Below are 23,176 nucleotides of genomic sequence, written 5' to 3'. Positions count from 1 at the left end.
CAGTGGCGACCTGGCAGTGACAGGGCTTAAACCCTCGACCGTCTGTTCGACAACCACCCAAGCTACCACTTTCCAAAAAATCCCAACACTCATGTGAGCCTCACTCACTCACTCACTCACTCACTTACTTACTCACTCACTCAAGGGTTACAACATGGCAGTAAATCTTGAACAGGGTGTTAAACAAGAACATAGGGTCTACAAACACCCAACAATATATATAATAGTATATATCTAAAGGGATGCATCAACACTTTCATCCTTTAGTTAGTCCTGCTTTCTCACATTCTCACCTGTACTTGCTACTCAACACAAAGGGTTTGATTTTTGTACAACTATTCATGCCATCATGATTATCATCTTAATGGCAGAGTCCAGTATTTGCACAAATTCTACTTACTGAAATGTAGGGTTGCAATCTTTGTCTTGCATTAAGTTTTACTGAACAACCAACTGACCAACAGAAAAAAAAATGACCATATCGTAGAGATATCATGGCTATGGTTATTGTCATTGGCAACCAGTTCTTTGGTCAACCAGTAGTTTGTGTAATAATTATGTAATATAGATGTATAAAACATATCTCCATGTAAAAGCAGCCATAGAAACAGCACAGTATGTGTTCTGGGAAATGCCATATATCTGCCAGGACAGATATCCCAAAAAAGCCATTACAGGTGGTAACCCTAGTGCAATGGCTTGGCTAGCTAACAAGGTGATAAGCATGATGACATTGCATAATGGTATTAGAATAGCTTAAGTTAACCCTATCCGCTCCAGGGGGAACTGTATCATGGCTGACCTTGCTTGACCTTCAGAGCATAAGAGCACATTTTTATCTCATTATACATCTGAGCAGTTGAGGGTTAAGGGCCTTGCTCAAGGCCCAACAGTGGCAACCTGGTGGTTGTGGGGTTTAAACATGGGATCTTCCGAACCATGGTCCAATGCCTTAACCACTAAGCTCACATAAACTTAACATGGTGAGTACAGGTGAGGAAGTAGGACACATTTCAGGACAAAACCAGTGCTGCATGAGAAGTCAGTCTCCTAAAACGCCGGATCCGTGTGGACGAAACGCCAATACGATAAAAAATGTATACGTATACAGTGAAACGCTTCTCCGTGTGGACAGGCCCTAAAAAAGGTCATGCTCTTTGTCTGTAGGAGACAGTACATAGACCAAAAAATGTTTCTCTTTATTAGTTTAGTTTTGTACTTAATAGTTTTTGTGTATGTTTGCATGTGTATGTTTGAATTTTTAAGTCTTATTTTGTGTGTGTGTGTGTGTGTGTGTGTGTGTGTGTGTGTCTTTACGTGTGTAAACCCCTGCTATATTGTTTAATCTCTCCATGCTGTGTGGACAGGACATGGCTCTGACTGGATTTGCATTTATCCACTTTTTAATCAATTAACCACTGCTGCAAAGACATGGAACAGTGTCTTTGCAATAGTGGAAACCTCCAAGAAACAGGACCACCATTGTTGAACAACAGAACTTCTATTGTGTAAAAGGAAATTGTAAATCTGGACCCTTTTTTGTAATCTGGTTTTTGATCTAAATCCTTAGCTGGGAGCAAAATAAGCTTACTTCAAGATAGTGAAAAGGTAGCAACATCATTAATAGGAGTTTTTTTCCCCTTACTGCCAGATGCCAGCTTAGATCTTAAATTATGAAGTCACTGTAAATGTTAAAACAAAATTCTTTCAATTAGATCAGAATAGATTAGATTTTATTTGCCTCAACTTTATTGTCATTTTGCAAAATACAAAGCAAAATGAAATACAGATGAAACCAGAAGTGGCATACTGTATTTGCAATAAATAACAAATGTAGATATAGGGTTATATGTACCAGGTATGGATGTCTTATGTACAGGAGGTTCATTAAGTATTAATATGTGTATACACTGAGTGTTTAAGTTAAACCCGGACTTTTATCTCGTGAATAAAGTCATAAAACCAATTAATATCTTCAGAAGACTTCGAGCAAGGTACACTTATGAGACATTTGAATAGTGCAAATGTTTTAAAGAAGGCCGCACATCTGTGAATGATGACCTTGGCCGAGGTGGCTCGAGGCCCACTGCAGTCATTTCCTTACCCATAAACATTCTGCGTGTGGAGCGCCTGAACCTTTACAATCGACAGATAATTTGTCGATAATCTGCATTTGTCTGTAGGAACTGTACACACAATCATTTACAAACACCACTGGCACACTACAGGAACTCGGCTGGGAGTTATTGCCACATCCCTGTCCTCACCTCTTTCCACTAAAGAAGTTCCTTGTAGTCCAGTGTCTCAGATGTGAAGCAAGCAGTTCGATCATGCCCTGAGCAATAGTGAAATGCTGAGATAAGTGCATGAGTATATAGCAGGGGACTATATAGAGAAATAAAGGTAGTTTTTACTGTACAAATGCGTACAAACCTCATATGTACAAATAAAGATTATGCAGTGGTGCAAAACATGGTATAGTACAGTACATGGTTAAAAAATGCATACAGTATATATTTGCATGAAAATATAGTACAGCATTCGTTCATCCATCTTCTATACCACTTGTCCTGTGTAGATCAGGGTCATGGGTGACAGTGACAGGGTGCTAATATATCCCAAAGCACACACACACATATTCCCTGTGGCAATTCGGGAACACCAGTTAACCTATTCTGCATGCCTTTGGACTGTGGGAGGAGAGGAAACAGTAGTTCCTAAAGAAAACCCACCAAGCATGGGGAGAGCATGCGTACTGCACGAACTAAGACCCAAAGCGGGAATCGAACCCTCAAGCATGGAGGTGCGAGGCCACATTGCTAACCACTATGCCACTGTGAAACCATAGTACTGTATATACAAAAGAAATATACAGTAATGCAAAGACAGCAGTTCACATTATGAACAAGGCAAAGATGCAAAATGAATAAAGCGGTGCAGTATAAGTAAGGATGCAATTTAGATGCAACCGATCCTCAGTTCTTGTAATTACAGTGAATCGTTATTAGAGAAAATGTTCTGGTAATGTCGTTTGACTTGTTGCTGCATCCAATCTGATCTTGACCTTCTCACTGAATCTGCTATAATGTGTCTCATATGTAGAGGAAAGGTTTCTAAAAGTCACACCCACACTCTCTGATTGGACTGTCTCGACCAATTACCTTTAGAGACTCAACTCTAAAGAGAACTGTTAATGAGAAGCAGACTGGATAGTGTGCCTAGACTGCACCTGTCAAAATCGTCCTACTTATGTGACTTTTTCCTTCTCCTTCTCTTTCTTTTTTTCTTTTTTTGTTCATACGATGGCACTCAGTCACTCTGTTATTCAATTCGGATCACTGGATCAATTTGCGTTTCCAGTATCACCTCTGATTAACTGAGACGGTTTCAGTGCTGAGTGGAGCGTATGAATATTTCATCACTTTTCACAACTATACTGTGTGCTAGCAGTGAACCTGTCAGAGTCATTTAATGACATCCACAATGTGCTAGTTTTTACAGCTTTAAACAATTTCTTGCCTTCTCTAACAGTTATTCCAGAGATGTCTTTTCTAAGCGGTTCACATTTACATGCTCTAGCTGCCTCAGATTGAGTTTTGCAGCGTGTTTTTGTCTGCGATACAAGTGCAAAATTTACAGTGTAAGCATATAAAAAAGGTCATTACAGATTGTAGATGGTTTACCTAATTGACCATCAAGTCACCGCCGCAGTGTGCTGTCTGGCTCAGTTTTGTTGTACCATTTAACATGGTTTGCTACCATGCACACGAAAATACAATAAAACAGAAATGAGTTCCGCAGTAATGGATGTCAAATGTTTTCTTCCAGTTAAAGAGCATGAACTGTTAATAAACCACACGGAGCATGCCATTAAAGCCAGCTGCCAAGACGCACAGAGCAATTCTGCAAGTCCTTTATTGGAACAGATGGGATTAATTATTCTGGAATTTGTTAAATGGAAATGAAAAGCAGTAGCAGTTGAATGGGTTGATCCGGTGAGGTGCATTACTGTACCTTTAGTTTACATCACTGCCTGCCTGTGATTGTACGTGCGCACCCTAAACTCTACCCGTCTCGTGCATCTGCTTTGTCCGAGCTGAATATTTGTGGCATGCTCCTTACTTTTCCACTTGAATTATGGTTTTATGGTGTACACAAAGCCGGCAGTGGCTGACTCAGCTCAGTCGGGTTTAAATGCCGGACTCTGCGGCCCTGTCTGAGCTCTAGTCAAAACTTTTATAAGAGCCTTTTTTTTTTTTTTTTTTTGCCCTTAGCGTCCACATCATTTACGGTAAATTGAAATTGTGTAATTGCTGGTATTGATGAGGGCTGTTTACTATGCTTATGTGTGGCTTTTTCATAAAACTGTTAATAGAGCAATTATTTCACATTATGAGAAATGTAAGAAAAGGCCATTACTGAGTAAAAAAAATAAAATAAATCTTTAACCCAGTCCAGGGTTCAGGCATGCTGGTGCAACTGGGCAGGCTGTTTCTCTGCCAGGCTGGCAGAGAGTTTTGTTTGTTTGGCATTAGGCTCGGGGCTGTGCAATCTGTCAGGCACATGCACCTGTGTTGTAAATGCCCAGCTTTTACATAAGAAAGACTCAGTCATGCTGTTGAGCTAAGGATGTGGCAGAGTCCCACTTTGAAGGTCGGCGTGCAGGTGCAAGACCACTGTAATTTCTGACATTCTGAGCTTAATGGCTCTCAAATAAGGAGGTCGTCCTTCTCTCTCTCTCTCTCTCTCTCTCGCTCTCTCATTCTCTCTCTCTCACGTATGCACAGGTTCTTTTTAGTTCGCATGAGCACGTCACTGTTTATTTTCATTGGCAAATCATTTTAATTTGGTTTAACATGAATAATCTGAATGTTTTCTTTGCTAAATACATTTCAGGCATAAAAATAAAATTTCAAAACATAGCTGCCAATAGTTAATGAATACCTATTTTATAAAACTAGATCTAAACCACATAAGCTTTTAAATAAAATATAATAAAAATAGTAAATGGTAAAACTTTTTTTCCATTTGGAAGTGTATTATCATTATTATTATTGTTTTTTAAATATCATTTTAATTAAAGAAACTGTTTTTTTTTTTAAGTTTTAACTAACTATTTGAAAAATATTAACCATCCCTTTTCTACAATTTTATTCTAATTGTAATAACAATTCTTTTTTTTTTTTTTAAGCAGCACCCTGATTTTAGGGTTTCCTGCAGCTTACCTTTCCTTGTTTATAAGCAGAATGATGCTAGAGCCAATGTCTACACACTTTCCTCAGTTTTTCCTTGCAGACAGTCTGCACCCGGCGTTGTTTGTTGTTGTGGATACGTGTTGTGTGCTTTCCACTGAAGCGACAGTAGCCCTGCCAAACCATAACTCAGGTAATAGTTTTATGCGTCATGGCCCCAAGCTAGCATATAGGTCATGCTCAACCGTTCCAACATAGTCATACGTGTGGACTTTATCTTTTCCCTGGATCAACTCAAACTGACGCTCGCCAAGGCCACACATTCATTTTCCAACATCACCTGATAATAGCCTGTTAAATAAACTCTGCTATTGAAACATTTTATGTGCCTGTATCAGTGGAGGTGACTGAAGGACTCGTCTTCTCAGTTATGCGCTGCACGGCTGATGTAGACATAGCGCGCATATGTGTGTGTGTGTGTGTGTGTGTGTGTGTGTGTTATGACTTCATCTTGTTCTTAAATGATCCTACTCCTGCTTGAAAACTTGAATGAAATTCAAGTCACACTTAATTTCCTAACGTTTAGATGGCTGATAATAACAAAGATCCTTACCAGTTAAGTGGGATCTGGTTTTCTTTCAGTTTACAACTTTTTTTTGTGGAAACTGAAAGATTTTTGATCATAGTAACAGATCAAGATATACCTGATGTAATAGTCTCTGGACGTTGTGCTGCATGAAAGCATTCCACCTGTATTATGGACAGATGCTAAGTTAATAGCAGACAGATTGAATTGACAAAACACACATACATATGCTTACTCAGACACACGCACACGCACACACACACACACACACACTCACACAAACACACACATTTATATTTTTCGCCCATCTGCACATCTGTTGGTAAATGGGAAGCAAACAGGAATGCAAATCGTTGCCGAACATCTGCTGACCACAGGCCACATCCCAAGCCCAGAAGAAGAAATAGTGTTAGCCGTGATCATGCACAGATATTAGATGTTATTAGATTTTAGATGGATATCTAACAGACCTGCACATGTAGGAGTAATAGATCATATAAAATCTGCTCGCTTTCATGTCTTATTGATTCTTTTTTCTCCCATATCTCGCTCTAAATGTGCACGAATTGGCAAACAAAACAGAATGATCTGTGGGAAATGTTTCATAAAACAACAGGGCCAGATGTTGGACTGGGACACGTGGTAGTAAAATACCACGATGCAGGAAAAAAAAAATCCAAGGTTCTACAATTTTTGATGTCAACAGATGTTCTCTCTCGCTCACTCTCGTTCTCCCTCTCTCAAACCAAATGAGCTCCCCTCTCCCTCTCTTTTTTTTTTCTTTTGCACTGCTACAATGTTGCACATGGAGCTGTTATTAACTGGCTGCAGCTGTGAGGTCCATATCTGAAAACATGTACTGTCACCGGCCCAGCACAAAAATAAATGGACAATTTAGAGCAATTGTCACTGAGTGCCTAAAAGACACAGAGTGTTTTTGCTTTGGATCAAATTTGGTTTCCCTGTAATCATATTTCTTCACCTGGTACAACTTAAACAGTCATTTTAAAAATCTTGCACATTCGCATATACGTAGAAAAGCAAAACAAGGCACAGAAAAGCAGATGTTTGGAGAGGTATTGAAAAAGTGTAGGCTCCTTCAGTACCATTGACACAAAACATGAACCTGTCGCCACATCCGTGCTTCATAAAACCTAACCTGTTATAACATTCGGTCAGTTAGATTTCCCTCTTGCGTCATGTGCGATAAATCCGGTGTTTATGTCATGATTTTTTGGTCTTTACAGGTCGTGAAGACTACTGAGGAGAGGATGAGTGGAAATGATCAGCATAATATATCCTTTTCCAGGCCATTAACATTTTGCTGCATCACCTAGGCCAGGTCTATTTTCCCATCAGAAGTGAGATCTGATACTGCAGATGCTGACTGAGTCATGTTCGTAGCCCAGTATGTTTAAGTCAACACCCTGAGCCGGTGTTGATTACCTTTCAAAACCTCAACGTCAGAAAATGTGATAAGGTCACAGTACACAGTTGTATACAAAGAGCATGAATTCGATTGCCATGAGATCTCTTTAAAGGCTAAGAAGTGAAACATTGCCCTCTCCTGGAGTTTCCGCGCTGAATAAAGGAATGTTTTCTAAATGATCCAGAACTGCCATGAGGATGTGCTGTAATAAGTCATAAACATTTACCAGTTGCTATTATTCATAATAACTGGCAGTAATATGTGCTTTTCTCAAGGTAGAAGAGATTTTTCCAAAGCTCACTTCTGTATGTCTGAGTGAGCGAGCTGAAGACATGAATTTGGTGACCTGAGAGGAGAAGGGCATTCAGAGTACACACAGGTGCAGAGTGACAAGCGGAACAGCCTTTGTAGGTGTGTAGGCTGTGAGACTGAGGCAGTGTCTTGTCACTGCAACCGCAAGACTTAACAAGGCACACCCTGTCCCATACAGCTTTGCTCCTTAGGATACTATGGAAAAACCTAAAGCCATATGTGCTGGGCTTGTGGCCAACATCACTACGTTATACACCAAAAAAAAAAACATAGGGGAGGGTCTAAGGGGGATGTTGGGCCACTATGTGCCACCAGAATAGCTTCAATACCACTGGAAATCCAAGAGATATTCCACAAGTTGGTGTATTGCTCATGAAGGTACAGAGTGCCCCTCAAGATTTCAGGTTCAAGGGTAAACTCACTATCCTGAAAGGGGCAATTTGGTTCATGTAACATACTCCATCAGACAAATAAATATCAACACAATTTATACTTACAACTTGTCATCAACCAAAGTGGAATAAATAGCCTTTTAAACATGTTTGCTCTGCATCATGGCAGAACATCTGTATCTACAGTATGCCCCGATGGTAGCAACCTGAATTCACACCACAAGCAATGCCTCAGATCAGCCAATATTGATTAAGCTTTCTTCATTGACTTGACATTATACAAATTAAAAATCTCCAATAGATGTTCACTTAAGTTGAGATCTCCTGAAGGCCATAACATAAGATTTATCAGTCTTGATCCAGTCTTGTGACTCCAATCATTTTAACAGTGCCACCGTTCTTCCATTATTTTGTTACCTATCTGTATAATATAATCAATTTCGACCGCCAGTCATGGTAAAGTATTACTGTTTCCTCAGTTGAACCACCGCACTATCACTACTGGAGTTAAAATCAACAGCCTTGTCAAATATCCCTCCCTGCCAAACATATCTAAACAATAACGTGTGACACACGTTCCATCCAGGTCATGTTTGCATTTGAAAACAAAAAAACATTCTCATCTTAAAATTGTCCAATGTGGCGTGGAGGATTTTCGTTTCATCCCCGTCCCGGGCTCGTGGTGGAAAACCCCTGAGCTTCCTTCATAAACTGTACATTTCATTTGATTTCAGCAGGAGGGAAACTTTCCTCGCTGTGGCCCCTGTAAACGGAGGAGGTTCAAACAAAGTGCTAGGTGCTAATGAACAGAGTCCTGACAAAGTTTGTTTTCCTGCACCGAACCATGCATATAATGGCTTCATTCAGAAGTGGCGGCTCAGCCATGGAAAGAGCTAGTAAAGAAATCCCAAAGTGTTTGGGTGACCTTCCTGAACTTCTTGCCTTGTGGGCCTAGTCAAGGGAGTTTACATATTCATGAGAGACATGCTGCAGCAACAGGCCAGAGATGGATACATGCTATGAATTTCTTTTACTGTTATGGAAAAAAAAAGAAAGAAAAGAAATAAACAAGAAGTAGAATGTACAATGAGTGCATGCTGACACATTTAATATAGTCTAAATAATGAGAGCATTAAAACAAGAAACTACTGTATACAATAAGCTGACCATATATATATACTTTTTATTATTATTGCTTATATTATTTCAAGACAAATAAGAAAGTATGGCAAAGAATGACTCTGACTTTGTCGGTAAAACATTAAAACATATATACCAATCAACCATAACATTAATATTAACGTCAGGTGACTTGAATAACACTTAGCAGGCGAAGAGGTCAAGGTTGTTGATCCATCCGCCAAAGTCCTCAGATCTCAATCTGATTGAGCACCCATGGGATGTGCTGGACAAACAAATGCAATCCATAGAGGCACCACCTTGCAATTTACAGCAGTTAAAGGATCTGTTGCTAATGTCCTGGTGCCAGATACCACAGCACACCTTCAGAAGTCTTCTGGAGCCATGCCTTAAGGGATAGGAGCTGTTTTGGTAACCCAAGGAACCTAAACCCTAGGTCGTTTTAATGTTAATTGTTTTAATTCTATGGCTTTCGGAGTATTTCTTCTATATAAACTATTATGAGAGCTTATAGTACAAACAATGTGTTCTAATGACTTTTTGGTATATGTTTAATTTATTCTGTGCCTCAACTCATATAAAAATGGACAGCTTCATGCAGGTCATCATAACCTTGGGATTTGCTCAGATCTTCTCAAAAGGCTCCTATCGATTTCCTTCAAAGATCGGCATCCTTTTGCATTAAAACACAAACAAATAAATTCTTAAACTGTAAACCGAACATGTCAAAAGAACAGTTGAACAAAAAGTAACTTTCAGTACAGTATGTATAAACTAAATTGTGGTACCTGTGAGAGCTAATGCAAGATGAAGTTCCTCTCGTAGCACCTGGAGCACATCGCTAACACCTTTCTCACCCTAATAACATCAAAAGAGATGTTTCTGAACGGATTTGTATTACATAAAATAAGGTTTTAAAAAGTTTAGTTCTTCCCTACTCACCTCACAGGCCAGGCCCCACAGGACGGGTCTTCCTATAAACACAGCCTTTGCCCCTAGCGCTAGCGCCTTTAGCACATCTGTACCCGTGCGTACTCCTCCATCCAGATAGACTTCTGCTCTGCCACCCACGGCCTCCACGATCTCAGGCAAGGCATCGATCTGCACTCACACACACAGACACATTGTGTTGCATATTTACTATCCACAATTTGGCTCGCTCAAACTATTCTTACTTGAGTTTAAATTCTGCATGCCGTACTAGAAAATATGACCCTTCAGAGACGTCAGAGCATTAAAAAAAGGCTTGTTTCCATAAACCTTTTGACATTCAATAAACAGTGCATGAAGGTTGCTATGATGAAATAAACCAATAACATACACTCTGGACAAAAATACAGCATGAGAATTGTGTGCTGCCTACAATCAGAGCCTTTAGTCACGCTGCAGTGTCACACCTTAAAGAACCAACACCCAGACAACACTAACTGAGATGTAATTTTCAGACCACAGCTGTTTACTGAAGAGATACCATGTGGCTTGGGGACCTCTAAAGAATAAGCACTGTTTACTCTTTCTCTAGACACTTACAGTGGCTGGAACACAATCAAGCTGTCTTGCTCCATGGTTCGACACAAGTATCCCGTTGACACCATATTTCAGAGCTTCTTTGGCATCCTCCGCTGCAGATTTAGTAGAAAAAAAGTTATTGGAATTAAGTTTAATATAGACATTTCTCTTTGTATAATATGTTAAGAGTAAAACAAAATAGCATGTGCTGTTATAGGATGTAAAATAGGCAAATGTGATGTGTAGTTACTGATGTGTAGTTACTGCTACCACCCTGGAGTAGATTATTGTTACTAAATAACAGGTGATCTCTTTACAGGAAGTTTCCACATCTCAGTCATGATTATAGATGTTTCTGGTTAAGTAATAATACATTACATTATTATTATTATGTGGATCATTGCCTATACAAAGACCTGAAAGTGCATTTATTCATTCACTCATTTCCCATACCACTTATTCTATATACAGGGTCACAGGGGCCTGGGTATACCCTTGTGCCAAACCAGTACAGTGCACACACGCACACACATCATGATCAATTCGGGATCCAGTTAGCCAAATCTGCATGTCTTTGGACCATGGGAGGAAACCAGAGTACCTAGAGGAAACCCACCAAGCACCGGGGGAACATGCAAATTCCAAGGCAGGAATCAAACTCTCGAACCTGGAGGCACAAAGCGACAGTGCTAACCACTATTCCACCATGCTGCCTGAGCTATTACAATGAAATGATAATCTATTACAACAAGCGCATCTTTATAAAACAAAATTATTAAACCTTATATAATTTGAAATTAAATTGATTTTAAGTTGAATAAATCACTTTCTGACCAATCAGATTTGAGTATTTACCAGTGGCGGGTATACAGATAATTTAAAGGAAGCAATTACATCCTTAACTGTTAATACTTTCTTGCATGTTGCCTTCTAAATCGTTACATAGCTGGGATATTGGAGTGTGTGTGTGTGTGTGTGTGTGTGTGTGTGTGTGTGTGTGTGTGTCTGAGTACGTGGACCATTAAAAATGGTGTCATTTCCCATAAAGAATGTACTTTCTCTATTTCCACATCATAACCTCCAAACTCCATCTCCAAGTGATCTTAGTTCCAGACGCAGCAAGATCTGAAACATAAAGGCCGATCTCGAAGAAAGATAACAACGGTTTTAACCATATGGAGGCCATTATGTGTAGGGGCTGCAAACTTTGCTGCATATCTTTGCTAGCATGAAATATGTTTGTACACATTGTATTTAATTAACACACCCTTGCTGACATGTAGCTCACATATCATTTGTGTTTTGATTGGATTATGCAAATCCCTTTGACAGTTTATTGGTGGCTTGCTTCCAGAGACCAAAGGCCGCAGACGGTTGAGCGCAGACGCTCTAATCACTCCTCTCTGCTGGAGCACTCACCTCTCAGAACTCCTTTAACCACCACAGGCAAGGAAGTGATTCTTTTTAGCCAAGCAATATCCTCCCACTTCAATGTGGGATCAATGGCCTGAGCCACATACACTGCCAGGCCGCTGTCCTCCCCGTAGCCCTCCTTTGATGCGAACGCTAAATCAGGCGTTTCAAAATTGGCCATCCTGAAAAAGAAAGAGTGCAAAAAAAATAATAAAATATTACATTAATTTGAAGAGTGTTGTTTTTGGTCAGTGTTTAAAAAGCCAGAGTGGGAATTAAGCCAACTGGTAGCCCTGCTGCTCAATAGCACCTTGTTGATGCTGCTGCTACACCTGAAAAAAGGAAAGCCTACGAAAGGCTGTATCATGTCATTTCTTGTGGAAAAGGAGTACCACCTGAGAAATATATGATCTGTTCACAAACGTCATTTAGTTTACAGATTGCAATAATTCACCTAGCAGGACAGGACAGGAAGCCTATGCTTTCATCAGACTGTTTTCTTTACCCTAACGTAATGAGGGGTGGTGAAGATTAACCAGTTCCTATTAATCCCCATGAGCGACTTGCTAATCTACTGTAAGATGTGAGGGGGGGGAGTTTTCCTGGGTTTTGAAGCCAGATTTCTGTTCCATAAATACGTAAGCCTGTTCAGGGACTGCAGTTCAGTTTTCAAGGGAAAACAAAGCTGTCTGTGTGGGGCCGAAATTCAGATGGGCTTTGCCTTTCAAGAAATCTCACAGGAATGTCAGTGTTAGACACTTGCCGTCCATTAGATACTTGTAGACATATACAGTATGTACTGTGAGTAGATTTCTAAAAAAGGCTTAGAGGTCGTGTGTGATTCCATGATTGTGATCTCATTTAACCCTTGTAATGCTTAAAGTATTATTTTTAATTGATTTTATCATTGAACCCAAGAAACCATTCATTCTTGAAATCATCTAAGGCAACAGTTTTACAATGAATCTAATATTAATATTTTTTCTTTGATGGCACTTTTCTTGGATAGCAGAAGTAAATAAGTTTTTTTCAATTTTTAAGCTTAGTATCACTCATAGTATTGAGTAACACTCGAAATGTGGTTAACTACTATCCATGTAACTGGCATTAGGATATGAAGGGCTTTCTAATAATAAACTTAAAATAGTTTCAAAAAGAACAACAACTTATTTTGTTTTAACCCATAATCTTCAGGAAGATGAAGGTTCATGTTTAAAGATGAGGTGATCTTGTTGAGGTAACAGGGTTGCATGAATATTAGATTTCATAATGAAGGAAAAATCAATGTTTCATGCACAAAAATATTAAGAATGTTTGATGATTATATTATGAGTATGCCTTGTAGGTGTAGTGGGCTTGGAAAGGCAAAATGCTGTCTTATACTGTAGATGCTGTCGGGTTTTTTTTACCTGCAACTATCATGTAGATTGTGGTGGTATGTAGACACTTGTAGACTCAAGCAGGTGAAGGTCAATTGCTTGTTCACATCAAACATCAGACTACAAAAAAGGTGTAATCTTAGTGATTTGGTTGTTGGTGCTAGATGGGTTGGTTTAAATATTTTAGAAACTGCTGGTCTCCTGGAAGTTTCTCTTATGACATGTCTATAACTTTTACTTAGTGCAAAAAACCCAAAGGAGGATGAACAAATTGATTTTCCAGGAAGGTTACAGTAAGTCAAATAACCACTTATTACAATTGTGCTGTACAAAAAAGCATCTCAGATTGCACATGTGGAATCTCAAAGTGGATGGGTTGCAACAGCAGAAGACTACAGCCAGGAACTGGAATCTGGGGCTACACTGGCCACACGCTTATTCAACATATAAAGCAGGGGTGCAAATACTCCCTTTAAGCTGGATTTTAAGTGTATTTGTACATGTACAAAGGGTGTTCAAGTCAAACCAGGATTTGTGATGACATTTCCTGTGAATGAAGGCATAAACCTGATTAACCTGAGTTAAAGCCTACTTGACTTGACTTGACCTGACTAACATTACAGAAGACTTGCAGAAGCACTGTACAGTGATGAGACTCTTAGCTGTACACAAATGTGTCTACAGCTAAGTATTTGATTAGCTGTACACATTTGATTAATTTGAATAATCCAAATATTTTTAAAAAGTAAATGACGATCATGACGGCCGAGGTGGCTTAGAGCTCACTACGGTCATTCCTCTGTTCATTCAACAAGTAATCAGAGGAAAAAATCTATTTAAAAATTAACAGATAACTTGTTGCCAGTTTGTGGCCGAGACGCATCTGTCTGTGGGAACTGTACAAACAATCATTCACCAACACCACTTCCACGTTATAGAAACTAAGGCTGGAAATCGCTGCATCCGCTGTACAGACCTAACCTCGCTCCAAGCAATTTTCACATGTTTAGGTCATTAAAGGGGTTCCTGGGAGGCCAGCCTTTCCGATGCGAAGCAGGCAATCCGATCATCACTTTGGCATACTGAGAAAACTTTCCACCTTGATGGTGTCCAAGCACTTGTGAAATGCCGGGATAAGTGCACTAGTGTAGCAGGGGATTATATAAAGGAATAAAGGTTGCTCAAAGGTCAAAATTCTCATTACTGTGTTCTGTTATTCTGCACAATCAATTGTCCCAGTTACTTGGACACCCCTTGTTATATCGTTGGGACCTGTTTTTTTTTTTTAACAGATTGCATGACACCAGTTGCTATATTCCAGTTGCTAAATTCTTTGAAGGAGTAGATTGTGTAGAATGCCCTGCAGTAAGTGCTCCACTTGCACATTTACAAAAGATTGTGAAACCCTGTCCATGGCACAGTAACATGTTGTGCAGAGGTGCCTCCACTTTTACCTCAAATGAGATGGCAGCTTGAAGCGATTGCGCACGTCATCGCGTCGCTTGCCAAGATAAGGTGTGTCCACTGTGACAAAGATACCCTTATATCCTGCCTCTTCAGCCCTTCTGACCAGAGACTGAGTCAGTGCTCGGTCTTTGTAAATGTAGAGCTGCATCCAGCGCACACTGCCTGGGGCTGCTTCTGCTACTTCCTCTATGGTGGAGGTGGCCCAGGAGCTCAGCATCATACCTGTCCCAGCAGACAAACAAGCTACAAGAAAGAAGCAAAAAAACTTTCATGTGCTACATTTGTGGTTAAAAATATTAATAAAATGCTCCTATTTTGCTAAACTCTGTCGAGCACAAGGTGAACTGTGCCTGACTACTAGAAACCACAAGATTACCAATTTAATACCAAAGGGTTCATTGCAAAAATCTGTGGAACAAGAGCGTCTGTTCTCTCTTGCCAGATTCTTGTTATGTTTAATGTAATAGTAATAAAATCCAACACAGACTTTGTGACATTGATGAAAATATTAGCATTAAGCTTTGAAACTGTTCATGTGCAGATGAAGAGCTGAGAATGCCGAATAGATTCAGGGATTAAAGCACTGCTGTGTCAGTCTCCATATGTACAGATGAACCAGTCATTTCAAAATGCATTATGGGAAATGCAGCAATCCATTAACCAAAGTGGGAACCTAAAGGCTAGAGATACACCTGAGAACCGCTGTCAGACAAACATTGCTTCTAGGCTCGTTCCTTTGTAGAGCAGAACTGAATCATACAACTGAATACAAAACTTGCATTCGATTAAGACAAACTGATAAAAAAGGAAAATGTAATTTACGAAAGAAGCTTTTTCAGTACAAAAAGCAAAGAAATGGTCAAAAAATAAAGAAAGAAAATAATGAATTTAAGTGTTCTTTAACAACTGCCATTGTCTTGTGGATTTTTCCATCTTAATCTTATTTGCTTTTGGATGTAATATTTTTTTCTCTGCTTGAGAAATATTTGCCAGGATTTTTTTGTTTGATATACATTTCTTCACTTGGCAGAATGGCATACACTAGATTTTGAGTGTTATGGCAAAAAATTTAATAAAAGAAAAGAAAAGAAAAAATAGCCTTGATACATGATTCAGCCACATTTCTTTGTTTTAACTTCCCGGAATGATTTTAACTGGCAGATGAATTGCAATTTTGCAATTTTTTTTTCTAACTAAGAATCTTTGGGTTTGGAACTAAAGGGTGCTAGCACCATAGGAATTTGTGCAATTTGAAAATGTAAGGATGACTTTATCCTTTGCAGATGGAGTCTTATAAAAAATAAAAATGCATATTGACATTGTGATATCTGTGACAGCATGTAAAAATATTTTATTCCATAAAAAATGAACTGCTTGAAATAAACGAATATACGATTTCGTCCTCTGGTCTGGGTGCATTGGAGGGTTTCCTCTGGATGCTCCAGTTTCCTTTCACAGTACAAAGACATGTAGAGTAGGCTAATAGGCGTCCCCAAATTGCCCTTTTGTGTGTGTAGTATATGTGTAAATGCCCTGAGGTGGATTTGCACCCTGTCCAAGGTGTACCCCGCCTTGTGCCCTAGGTCTCCTGGGATAGGAGACACTAACACCCCCCCTTCCCCCAACCTGATGATTGAGTGAGTCACATGGACTACATGAACTCAATCACTGGTGTCACTATAGTGCGAGATAAACTTGAGAAGATGTGTATATATGTTAGATACCTGGTCTGACTTTGAGTTGAGTGAGTGAACTATTCACCCGGGGTTTGTGTGGTGACGAGCTGAAGCGCCGGCTCTAACATCATGTCTAACACAGACCTTGAGCGCCCCCATGTGGTGTGCTGTATTATTACAAGCTGAAGTCCGGCACTCCGTGTGAAGTGTCCTCTCGCGGCATGGCTCACCTCTAGCAGTGGCGGTCTCTCCGTCAGGGTGAGCCATTCTCTGCATTGCAGTGGCTGCTACACACACAGGCATGCTCACACGCTGTCCCAGCACAGTCGTCGACATGTCCACCTTGGATACATCTTTAAGGACGCGTGGGAACAAGCGCCACCTACAGCCGCAATGAGGAAATGCAGTCTGATGATGAAGAGGCAGTGCGACATAAATCATTGACTAACTGTCTAATTGACTAATTCGTCCCTCAGTACATAAACTGCCTGTTCTGCATCACACCAGATTCCTTATCGGGTTATCCCTCCCCCTATGATCATTTTTCAAACCTTTTACTTTTCCCTCAAGCCCTGAAGCTGCCAGCTTAAACACACATTATTACTGTATATTTGCCTTATTTATTCACATCAATGCTTTTCATCTACCTTTCTAACTCACTCATAGTCTATACCGCTTTATCCTGTATGCATGGTCCCTAGGGGGCCTGGTGCCTATCCCGGAAAACAGGGCACAAAGCGGGGTACACCCTGCACAGGGTGCCAACCCATCGCAGGGCACACACATACACACACTTATTTACACACCATGGACAATTTGTAATAAGTGGGAGGAAACCCACCAAGCACGGAAAGAACATGCACACAAACCCCGAGGTGGGAATCGAACCCTGACCCTGAAGGTGAAAGGCTACAGTGCTAACTATTAAGCCACCGTGCTGCCACCTACTGTACCTTTTTCTGTGTAGAAAAGTGCAGTGTTTTTTTATGTAACCTCTTGGCTTTTCTTAAAACTTAATTTTCTCTTCTATTTTGGTTCTTTCATCTAATCTATAAGTCTTCTTCTGTCCCATCTTTTTGCCTTCTATTTGCTCCAAATCTTACCCCCTTCTCTTCTTATTTTATATCAATCTCTTTTCTTTTCTCTTTTGCTCATCCTATCTCCATTTTTCTCTGTTTATTTCTCCTCTCATCCCATTCTTTTCTTAGCACTCATCTTATTCGTTCTCATCTCATATCCTAATTTTATTTTTTTTACTTGCTCTTGTAATTTTCTTATCATTTCATTAGCTTCTTTGATTCAAATCAATTAAATTTTATTTGCATAGCATTTAACATTTAGCAAAGGTCATTGTCGCAAAGCTGCTTTACAGAATTTCTCCTTTGATCTCATTTACTTCTCCCTCTTATCGCCTTCTCTTCTTATTTCCTTCTCTTCTTTTTTCTTCTCTGTTGTTTTCTCCTTCTTTTTTCTTTCTCCTTTCTTCTTTTTATCCCGGTCGGGGTCACGGTATATCTGAGATAACAATCCTAGGAACACTGGAGTGAAGTAGGAATATACCTCTGATGCATTAAGTTAACCTATGTCCATTCTCTGATGCCTCATTTCACTTCACTTTGGTATCTGTTTTTACTTTTTAGCATTATATATATATAGCAGGAAAAAAGCTAGATTCTGGAGACACAGGTTCAATCCACTGAGCTGTTTTAAGCAGACACATTACCGTGAAAAATAAAGCCTCACCACAGAGCTCTTAATTGTTGCCTGTCACTGTTAATGGCTGATGTAGTCAGGGTGATCTGACTAACTACAGCTACTTTAACTTTCCATAATCACTCCCTGGACCCTGAGCCTAATGGTTTGTCCTTGATTATACTATAAATAATTTAGCACATGGTTTATCTGCATAATGACAGGCTTTTCGGAATTGTATTTATTTTTTTGTTGTTGACACTGCTTTAGGGCATTTTCCTCTCCTCGGTTGGACTATGAAGCACATCACACTACCCACACAGGAGAGGAGAGAAGAGCAGGGAAGGCTAGGGCAAAGAAGAGTCACGCAAGAGATCTCTGTTTGACCTCTCACATCTGTACTGTGGATTCAGAATACAGGAAAAACAAGGTTGTGAACGTTTTGGGAATAAATATTTTGAACTAGTAGGGACTGACGCACGGTGTACGGGAATGGCTCGTCTTATTTACTCAGTGTCTGAAATCAATTTCCCAAGCCTTAATTGTGACAGTTTATATTTCCTACTTGATATATCAAGACTTTCACCACAGCATGTGTCTGTGTTACTCATCCTAGTAATGACAGTGGGGGAAAGGGTTGTATGTGGGAAAAACAATGGGTGGCACTTTCAGAAATAGTGTCTCTTACTAAATGGTGTGACAGAGGTGTATTTGTTTGATTTATTATAAGCCCTCTGCATTAGAAGAAGTTTATGTGCGCTGTAGCAAACATCCACCGTAACTTGATTTCCAGCTTATAACTTGCATGAATTCCTAACCAGCACAGTTATTGGTCTGTTATTAAATAGTGTGGTTTTACCCGTTCTTTGCACAGCTTGAGTGAGTCACGGTACTTTTTATGTTTGTTTTTTTTGTTTTTTAAAAACCTCAAAATAGCTTATTTATGATTTATTACTGTATGTCATATTAATTATGGACACAAATGTATCATCAAATAAATTATTTTCCACATTGTTCATACATCATTTTATATTTCTTACAATCAGGCTGCACAGTTTAAATCCACTACTAATATTTATTCTATATCGCAAAAAAAGGAGGTACATTATTGAACCATAGCTGGGAAAAAAAAAAAAAAAATTTCAATTATTTTTAATGTACATTGATCACACTCCAGATAACCACATTCTGAAGAACAGATCATTAAATCTTAGAAACAATTACCAGATATGAAGATCTGAATTCTCACAAAGGCATATTTGAAAAAAAATGACAACCATAATCTTTCCTATTTTTCATCTTAAAAGCAGTTTTGTGTATTCATGTTAGCCAGAGCAATCATTTTGCCATAATACTGTCACATACCTTTTGAACGCTGCTACATTATCAGCTAGTGATTCCTGCTGATCTGCTCCAGAGAAATAATAATCAAATATTGCTTTAGGTAAGATTCTTTGAGCTTGCTGCTCAAAATCACTCACACACACTGGCTTGTCGGACATGTTTTGTGAGAGATGACCCTTCATCTGTTTCTCTCTGCAACAGTTCACATAAATCAACAACTAACCCATAAATAATTAACTCTCAAATCATTCCACAACAAATGTTTATCTACTGAGGCCTGATGTAGCTGTAGGGTGTTAAGTCTTGTAAAGGGTACATGCATATGTTGAACAGCCCACACTGTTTGAATAAGAATCAATACCATGTGTTCCCTGAAAAAAAAAAAATAGGACAAAGTCTACGACCTTGCATTAGTCCCTTCACATAAATCTTCTTCATGCAAAAAGGAAAAGGCAATCTAGAGAAGGAACCCATTACGGCTGATTGAATGTGTGATTAAATGAGTAATTCTTAATCGGGTTAATAGGCATATATTTTCTCAAGAGGAAAGATTTCCCTCTGAGCACATCCTGCACCACATTGCTGTGTAGGTTGTAGGCTGTTAATATTCCTGTTGGTTTAGATCCTTCTTGCTATATAGCCTCCTCTGCAGCTTTACGTAACAGTATTGCAGTGCTTTTCTCTTCTCTGTATCCCACACATCATCGAAGTTCAGAGCATGTTATCTAAACTTCCCTAGAACTTTATATCCAAGGAGAAATTAAAAAAGGTGTAACATAATGCATATCATTTATTTATTTATTTTTTAGATTAATGACCTTCCAGAGACCAACTTAAACATCTCAACCATGCTTTAAAATTTATTTAAAAAAATCAATACTGCATGGACATTAATCATTAAGGTTTAATCCTTAAGATTGTAATGGCATTAGTATGTATGGTATAAAAACCCATGTCACAAAAACATAATAAACAGTTTATATATTAAGTTTCAACAGTCATCAGGGTAATATACATACATATGTCACAGCACCCATCAAACATTGCATAATCTAAGCAATTTTCAAAATGACTAGAAGAGTGTATGTATTTATTATATCTTACTATATTTTAAACTGTATTCAGCACTCATTGTTCTAAAAATGACCTGTTGCAAATACACAAAGAAAACAACATATCTTAATTTAACACACATAAACATCCATAAACATCCATAAATACCCAGCAAATTAATACACTCTGCCTATTTTCTAAGCTTTATTTATTTACCCACACAAGTGCGCTGCATGATATTATACTGGCATATTGCCAAACCTGCAAATTCTACAACCCTTTTTTCATAGGAGCTGTGCAATTTAACATCAGAATACACTACTGTAAGCTATGATCTAGTAGACATATTCATCTAAAATTATTTGCGAAGGTGTTATAAACTTTCCGATATTAACTACCCCATCCACTTCCCCATCTCAAATGCTTGTGAGGCTGCCTTGCTTCCTTTTACGTTTAATGAAAAATGTTTTGACTTTACTAATGTGAAATAAAATTGATCATTGGATCAAGCCAAGAAAACGACTATAAGGACGTTGCTAAAATTACGCAACGCATTATTAAATATTTGGATGAATACTGGTGAACTGTCAACTTTAAACAAAACAGATCAATGACTGATTAAAGATTACTTAAACTTTTTGTAAAGTTGCCTTATAAACATTGATCACAGCTATGCTTTAGTCAGAGCATTTCCTCACAGAACATGTGACAAGAACTCACAAGATTAGGATTAAACAGCTGTCTAGCTTGTAAGGCTAAATGCGGGGAAAGGCTTATTTTCGTTAGGGAGCATAAAGATAAAATTTTGGTGTAATGGAAAAATTGTTATGTGATCAGATGAGTTCAGATTACCCTATATATATATATATATATATATATATATATATATTCATATATCCGATGAGTGTGTCAAAGTAAGAAGAGAGGTAAACATGAAGCGACGCACCATCCTGCATAGTGGCCACTGTACAAGTCTCTGGAGACAGTGCTATGATCTGGGGTTGCTTCAGTTGGACAGATCAAGGCTCAACAATAATATGTGGCAATAAAATCAAGTCAGCTGATAACCTGAATGTACTAAATGCCTAGTTTATTACATCTTTTGTATTTTGTCTTAATTTATGCATGTTCCAGCACTCAAATTGTGAAAGAGTGGTTCTGGGACTACACATGAACTAGCAACCAAATTGTGTAGCCGTGTATTTAACATCATGTATTAAAAAAAAAATAATAAATCTAGCAAACTAGTCCAAAATAGCACTCAATTTTTTAAAACAAAATGTAGATGTAAAACGATTAAATAGGCTTAAAACAAATTAATCTAATAATTAATCTATCTATACATATAATAAAACTGTAAAGTTGGCATGTCTAAACATTAAAGATATTTACGAAAAATAATTTGGGGTGGGGGCGTAAGATTAGTAATAGAACATATCAAGATGTTTTTTTAGAATTTTTGTCTGTATCTTTGTCTGTTTGTTTCTGCACACTTCACGTAAAAACTACTGAACAAATTTTAATGGGGTTTTCACAGGTGTATTTGACCAAGTTTGAGGTAACGTGTTTTAACCAGCCCGCTGGAAGGAAAGATATGCCATTTTAAAATTTTAAAGAAAAACGCCCTTCTTTCAAAAAAAAAAAAAAAAAGAAAAATTATTAGTTCATCTCAAAATCTAAATAAAATTTTTTATACTCACTTATGAGTGTGCAATTAAATTCCATGCGAACGAATTTGCGGGCAAATCTAGTACAGTGGAACCTCGGATTGTGAGTAACGAGCAAAGATTTTTAAAAAATTTGGACTTGAAAAACGAACAAGTCTTGGTTTACGAATACTGAGTATCATGTATCACGCATGCGCTTCTTGTTTTGTATTTACAACTGAGCCAATGGTTTTGAATTCTGGAATTGTGGGTAATCATCTCCCCTGCTGGGTCTTAGTGTGCGTCTCTCACTGGTACAATCAACATCTGTGCACGCGTGAACTGTTTACTATAACACTGTGACCACATGGGTGCATGTAAAACATTTTATTTTGTGTTTGTAAGCACTTGTGTACAGCATGCGGGTACCGTTTCTTATAACACACGTGTGCGCGCTCGTGTAAAGCAAAAGAAAGTCTCATTAGAGAGTTTAAAGATCCATTTTCTTCCTCTCTTTCGGTATGTGTGCACGCATGTAATTTGACACTGTGCCCTTCACTTACACACACACACACACACTCTCTCTCTCTCTCTGCTATTCACAGAAACCCTGCTTTGTTGCGATTCTTTTTAAAGGTAAAGTGCAGGTTCATTTGTTTGTTCGTTTTACTTTACAGCAGTGATTTCGTTAGTAGGTGCTCACACAAGTGTCATTAGCGATGTTCCTCGCTAATTTTTTCCAACAAAAGTCTTTCCGTTAATGTGTGTGTGTGTTTGTGTGAAATTCAAATAAGAGAGGGGAAAGGTTTACTGTGTAAGATGAGAAGGGGAGTCTGATTCCTCCTCTTACTTCACATACACAATTATTTTTTTATGGGAAAATTTGCATTGATTAATGTTACATTGACGTTTTTGGACTACTGCAAAATTTCCACGGTTCCACTGT

At 38.6% G+C, this 23,176-nt stretch overlaps 1 protein-coding gene across 2 annotated transcripts; it reads right to left on the bottom strand.

Moving 5' to 3' along the window:
* Positions 1–9,002: 9,002 nt before the first annotated feature.
* On the bottom strand, positions 9,003–20,233 carry hao1 (hydroxyacid oxidase (glycolate oxidase) 1). Of its 2 annotated transcripts, XM_053509674.1 has the most exons (9): positions 19,553–20,233; positions 16,726–16,877; positions 14,807–15,062; positions 13,383–13,472; positions 11,980–12,155; positions 10,582–10,673; positions 9,994–10,152; positions 9,840–9,909; positions 9,003–9,724 (listed from the first exon to the last, which is right to left on the bottom strand). In XM_053509674.1, exons 1-9 carry the CDS (start codon positions 19,711–19,713, stop codon positions 9,657–9,659), a joined length of 1,224 nt encoding a protein of 407 aa, XP_053365649.1. In that variant the 5' UTR covers positions 19,714–20,233; the 3' UTR covers positions 9,003–9,656. The 2 variants fall into 2 exon arrangements, with proteins under 2 accessions (XP_053365649.1, XP_053365650.1); XM_053509675.1 differs by lacking the exon at positions 13,383–13,472.
* Positions 20,234–23,176: the final 2,943 nt, after the last annotated feature.

The sequence above is a fragment of the Clarias gariepinus genome, chromosome 13 (genome assembly GCF_024256425.1).
Source record: "Clarias gariepinus isolate MV-2021 ecotype Netherlands chromosome 13, CGAR_prim_01v2, whole genome shotgun sequence".
Taxonomy (NCBI): domain Eukaryota; kingdom Metazoa; phylum Chordata; class Actinopteri; order Siluriformes; family Clariidae; genus Clarias; species Clarias gariepinus.
Note: the sequence above shows the minus strand (reverse complement) of the source record. Positions and strands in the feature narration are given on the sequence as shown.